Raw genomic sequence first — 6,528 nt, forward strand, 5'->3', positions numbered from 1 at the left:
CTCCTATTAAATGTAGGAGTCAAATTTATTGCACGACTTCATTATATAAAAAAGAATTGGGAATCCTCTGCCCAATTATTTTGCAGCTATATATATAAGGCGCATAACAAAAAACAAGAAAAGACCCAAAGAAAAATTATAAAAAAGGGACAATTGTCCGCAAACTTTTCCATCACCCACACAAACACAACATATTTCTCATATATATTCAGAACTAGATTCAGTTATTCAACAAGGGGTCATATGCGATGGATTCAAAGTTAAGATTAAGAGACTGGGCAGGGCTTTCTGATTTGATACTCCACTCGATTTTTCACAAGTTATCTTCCATCTCTGATTGCTTACGCTTTAGTGCTGTGTGTAAGCCATGGTTTTTCTTCGTATCCAAAAATTGTGACATCCTACAACAACGTATGAAGTCAAGTTCCATTGAGGAACTTCCCCTACTAATGATATTTGCTAATCGAGGATGCAATTCTTTCAAATCAAGCTTATATAGTGTGGCCAAAGATACAAAACTTTTAGACCTCGAATTACCATTACCTCGCACTCAGAGATGTTGTGGTTCTTCTCATGGTTGGCTGGCTTTTCAACAACATGATCGTACTAATATCTACCGTTACAATCCTTATCGCACTAGTATCTATCTTTACAATCCTTTCTCCGGTGAGACAATCCATCTTCCTACTCTTAAATTTCGTGTTAAGAAATTTATTCTATCCAAAAATCCTACAACCAATCCACATAATTTTGAGGTCGCGGCTATATCCAAGTCGTCCTCCATCGCGTTTATTTTGGCTATCCTAAAACCTGGTAGGAAAACCTGGATTTACAAGCGTCCCCACGCTAGTCCTCATGATATGATATATTATAACGAGAGATTTTACGTTTTGACTTATGGAGGTGGTGTTTTATCTATGGATAACACTACTTTGAATTTTGAGGAGATTGCACCTTTTAATGAGAAAAGTGATTTCAAAAAATTTTATCTCGTAAAGAACACAAATAACGAGTTGCTAAGGGTTGAAATATCTCATCCATATTATAATAAGTCATCAAGTAAGATTTCCAAGTTGATTGCAAGCCCTACGACCCAAAATTTCGTGTTTGAAGAGTTGGACGACTTGGGAGATGAAGCTTTGTTCTTGTGTCGTCATAGTTCAATGTCTGTTTCGGCTTCCAAATTTCCGGGATGCGAATCAAATTACATATACCATATGCACTATAACGATTCACAGGAAAGTCCGTTGAAATATTATATGGACATTATTAACCTTCAAGATGGCAGATTTAGAAGCCGTTATACTTTCGAGACATCAATTGCTGACAGCCTAAGTTGCTCGGACTCTCCAAAATTAATGCCGCACCTGCATTCGATATACCAAAATTACTTTACTTCTGAAGGATCCAATAGATACCGGAAGTACATAGGCCATGACAACACTACGCCACCAGTGTTATGGATAATTCCTACCCCAAGATTTTCTAGCTAGTGCCACTTCTTAAGATACGGTTAGCATTTTAATATCATTATTTATATTAGTACCAGTCTGTAACATATGAGTTTGAATAGGTACAAATCTTCTATTTTCGTCTGTTAGTAAAGTACTAGAATTTTATATTTTCAGGAAAACTACATCATATTTGTAAGATAGGAGTGCTTAGATTTTTATTAATTCCTTTTCCCGTAGGTCACTCTCTCTTGTTATGTTTGGCGTTTAAATTGGATTATATCATTAAGTTGTATTATAGAGTCAAAATAGTACTCCATAATGCTAACTACTACTTGTTATATATGGTGTTTCCGTAGGTCAATCTGCATATATTATTATCCGATACTTGTGTTGGTGGAAAATTGCAATTATTCAGTGAATAGTCAAAGTGCAACAAAACGAGCTAAGACACCGTCACTACAAAAAAAGTGAATAAAAATAAGACTTTGTAGTGAATTTCAATGTCTTTTATGTTTATTTTAGTATTAGTGTGTAATATTTAAGTTGTGCATTCTTCAAGTTATACGAGGAAGGATGTGTTCCATATCTGACTATATTTAGTCAACAAGACGCCTAAATCGCAACTACACATGATTTTTGATCCAAAATTACACCAATATTATTTGTACTTCTAAACCTGTTTTAATAAATAGAAACTAAGACGTATAGAGTAAACATAAAATTAGTACGAATTCGAAATCAACCTATGCTAATGCTCTCTCCCATCAGTCGAAGCAGAGTTCCGACTCAAATGAATGTCGACTATGATTGTTGGCAATTTTCTGAGTGTGAGACCTAAAATTAAAGTGATTCGAGTAGTGTTTAGTGAGATCTATGTTGCTCGGACTCTTTAAATTCCTATTGCATCGTGTCAATCCGTTACAACCTGGCTGTGGATGTGAGTTCCACATCGAATTTAGTCAATTTACTTTGGGTGTTTTGACACTACACCAAAATAGGCTTTTAGCGGTAATACATTTTCCTTTTAGTGGCAATATTTATTGCCGTAAAAATATTTACCGGCAATTGATTAAATGCCATTAGATCCAAGGTCGCTAAAGCCTTTAGCGGTATTTATGTTGAGTGCTGGTAAAGACCCCATATTATTGCTGCTAAAAGTAATTTCTTTTAGCGGCATTTAGTTAGCGGCGATTACTATTACCATTAAAGCTATCTTAGAAATGTAATATCAAGCATATTTTACGGCTTTTGTTATTGTCGAGAAATATGCAATAATTGCCATTAAAGGAGACCTGTTTTAATGGCAATTATTATGGCGACTAAAATTGATCATGAATTCACTTTAATCCACATGTTTAACTAATCATTTTTTTATGGCATCAAAAATAAAATTCACAAGAGAAATCAGTTCGAATATAATAATAAAAGAATTACCAAACTCAAAAGAATGCTATTCACTTAAAATAAGAACAATCAAACTCAATACATCCACTTTCTTATCTTCTGACGGTTAAAAAATATGAATTATCGAAACAGAAAGAATGTGTTCTACAATGGAAAAATAAGGAAATTGAGCCAATATTTTTTCCCTAGAGAAATTGTGGCAGCTCCCTGGGTCACGACCATTAGCAATATGTGTCAATTCTTCTGTTCCTGCTAATACTTCTTCATCAGCATCAACTGGAACAGAAATGCCTTGGTCCAACATCAGGCTCTTGTTCTACTCATCCAACTTTTTAGCATATTCAACGATTGCCTTGGCCAAAGGGTGCTCACCATTTACCTAAAAATCAAGTGACAGGTATCAGTCTCACATGTTAGTATGGACAACGTTTATATATGACCAAGAAGTATAGGCTGATTGGGCATTTAGTTTGATTTTGGGTTTATGTCATGAGATATTTGTCTCGTTAACAAAGCATAATTATGATTATTACCACTGGAAATTTAAACAAAAACAGATAAACAACCCAAGGATAAAATAGGCAGTACCTATGATACCCGGCATGTTGCAAATCCTATTAAATGTAGGAGTCAAATTATTTTGCTGCTATATAAGGCAACAAAAAACAAGAAAGGACCAAAAGAGATTATTATTTTTAATTAAAAAAAGGGACAGTTGCGTTTCCTTTTCCCACACAAACACACCATATTTTTAATATATATTCATAGCCAGTTGGTGAATTCAGTTATTCAACAACTGGTCATATACTCCATGGATGCAAAGTCAAGATTGCGAAATTGGGCAGGGCTTTCCGATTTGATAGTCGACTTGATTTTTCACAAGTTATCTTCAATATCTAGTTGCTTACGCTTTGGTGCTGTGTGCAAGTCATGGTTTTCCTTCGTATCCAAGAATTACGACATCCTACAACATCTCATTCGTTCAAATTCTATCGAAGAACTCCCTCTGCTAATGATATGTACCGATCGAAAAAAGTTTGATATTAGTACGAGCTTATACAATGTGGTCAAAAGCAAAACAATCTTTGACTTCAAACTACCGTTGTTGTCCGACACTTGGAGATGTTGTGGCTCTTCTTATGGTTGGTTAACTATTCAACATAAGTTGTACTTGTTCATCCAACTTTTCAACCCTTTCTCTGGCGAGACAATAGATCTTCCTAGCCTTGAATGTTTTGCCGGTAAGATTATTATAACCAAGAATCCATCAATAGATCGAAATACTTTTGAGGTAGCAGCAACGGTTAGGGCTTGGCAGTCTCACGAGGGGTTGGCTATCTTAAAACCTGGTAGTAACACCTGGGATTTCACTTGTCATCAAAGTAGTATATGCGATGTGATATACTACAATGAGAGATACTATGTTGTTACTGATGAAGGCATTGTTTTAACTATAGACAACACTAGTCTGGAATTAAAGGAGATTATTCAACATCGGTCAATTATGGAGTCAAGTGATCATTCTTTCATAAAAAATTATCTCATAAAGACTACAACTGACAAGCTGCTAAGGGTTCAAATATCTTTTCCAAGAGATAATAAGCCATCAAGTGTTAAGATTTTCAAGTTCATCGCAAGCCAATCAAACACCCAACGATCCACGTCTGAAGAGTTGGACGACTTGGGGGATGAAGCGTTGTTTTTGTGTGACCATTGTTCCATATCTGTTTCGGCTTCCAAATTTTCGGGATGTAAAGCCAATTCTATATACTATATGGACAATGGCTTACCCCTTGAGTTGCCAGGAAATCATGAATACATGATAGACATCATTCACCTTCAATATGCAGGCGGCCTCAACAAACGTTTTTCATTTACGGCATCAACTGGTGGCAACATACCAGCATTATGGATAATTCCCACCCCAAAACTTACTTATTTTTAGACATGGTATCCTACTTGTCGAATTAATGTAGTCTGGTCTGAAAACCACCATATTTAGAAAATTGGTACGGTATTTTAGTATCATTTTTTATGTGTATTAATAGTGTGTGATATATAAGTTTGAATAGCTAATAACGTTCCATTGTAAATTCTGGTAGAACATCTTCTATTTTTGTTGTGTAATATTTATGTGTTCCATACCTAACTACTTAGTCAACAAGACGCAGATAAATCTACATTTCAGAATCTAAGGCCCGCAAACTTTGAAACAACGAGAGAAAACCCAGAAACAAAAGAATATTATTGCAAAAAAATGAACATAAATGGTAATAATATTCCATTGAACTACGTCGCAACACACATGATTTCAGATTCAAAATTACACCAATTACTTTGATTCTACATCTCTTTCAATTAAAATTAGAAAAGTGATGACTCCTTATCATCCTCGGGAGAAAAAGAAGCTAGCCAATACTTAAACTAAGACTAGAAAAAAAAAGGATGCATGGAGTAAATATAAAATTAGTACTTCCTCGTCTAGTGATTATTATGGAGTTATGGCGGATGAATGTCTGACTAATATTGGCGAATTTTTGAGTATGAGATCTAAAATTGAAATGATTCAAGCAGTGTCTGTTGAGATCTATGTTGCTTGGAACCTTCAAAATCTCTACAGCACCGGCTTTGGTGTGGGTGCTGAATCCACATCGGATTTGGTCAACTTACTGTAACACCTCGTAGCTTCGGGCGAAAGTTTGACTCATAAGATGATAATATAATGGAACTAATATGAGGGTTATAGGAAGTGTTTTGAAAACCAATTAAGTCATAAGAAATGTCTTTGGGCAAAGAAAAGTTGGAAGCCACTCTACGAGGCATGTTTGCAAGTGGGTTTATAGAAGGTCTTACTTCCAACGACCATAACCCCTTTGTTTATTTGGAATTTGGGAAAACTTCCTTGATGAAAGTTGTAGCCCTTTGAAATATATTTCCACCGGTATATTATGGGTCTTGAACAGAGCTGTGTACAAGCAGTTATGCCTATTTTACCGAACGCTGTTCAGAACCGATACCCGTCGCTTGTGCAGGCGCGTGCGGGCGCGTGCGATGGCCCCGCGCCGCACGCCGATCGCACAAAAACCCCTACTCTGACTAATGATCTGAGTATGGTCGTGCGATGCATGTGCGTCGCGCGACCATCGCATAACAGGGTCAGTTTCTGGTCAAAAGTCGGGTTTACGCGTTTTAAGCTATATTTAGGACTTGGGGTTTATTTCCCCAGCCCCCCATTCATGAAAATTCTCTCTAAACTCATAGAGAACAAGTTCCAAACCTCAAGATCTTCCAAGGTAAGTTTTTATCATGATTCTAGGTTGAATTTAAATCCCTAATCCCTTTTCTAACTTGAGTAAACTCTTCTAATCTATAGAGTTAGGATTGGAACATTATTGTTGGATGTGGAAACCCTAGAACCCGAATTCAAGAGGATTGGACTTCAAAAAGGTAATGTTTCTACTCTCTAAACATTTATAGTTGTGAATTGGTGAGTTTTTGGGAGAATAGTAAATGGGTTTGATAAAGAGGATTATATGAACTATGCTAGAGTTTTGGATTGTTGACTTGGGATTGTTGTATTCATGTGGGTGATGAAGAATGATGTTAATTACACCTATTTGAGATTGTAGAATCAGCTAGAAGTAATAGAGTGGGGATTGGGTAAAGGAAA

General features: G+C 36.0%; 2 protein-coding genes across 2 annotated transcripts; both read left to right on the top strand.

The window, feature by feature from the left end:
* The first annotated feature begins 248 nt into the window (after nucleotides 1-248).
* LOC132600005 (uncharacterized) lies at nucleotides 249-1,493 on the top strand. The gene has a single exon (XM_060313142.1). It carries the CDS (start codon nucleotides 249-251, stop codon nucleotides 1,491-1,493), a length of 1,245 nt encoding a protein of 414 aa, XP_060169125.1.
* A 2,176-nt stretch (nucleotides 1,494-3,669) lies between these two features.
* LOC132600018 (uncharacterized) lies at nucleotides 3,670-4,803 on the top strand. The gene has a single exon (XM_060313155.1). It carries the CDS (start codon nucleotides 3,670-3,672, stop codon nucleotides 4,801-4,803), a length of 1,134 nt encoding a protein of 377 aa, XP_060169138.1.
* The last annotated feature ends 1,725 nt before the right edge of the window (nucleotides 4,804-6,528 follow it).

This window comes from Lycium barbarum, chromosome 6 (assembly GCF_019175385.1).
Source record: "Lycium barbarum isolate Lr01 chromosome 6, ASM1917538v2, whole genome shotgun sequence".
Classification (NCBI taxonomy): Eukaryota; Viridiplantae; Streptophyta; class Magnoliopsida; order Solanales; family Solanaceae; genus Lycium; species Lycium barbarum.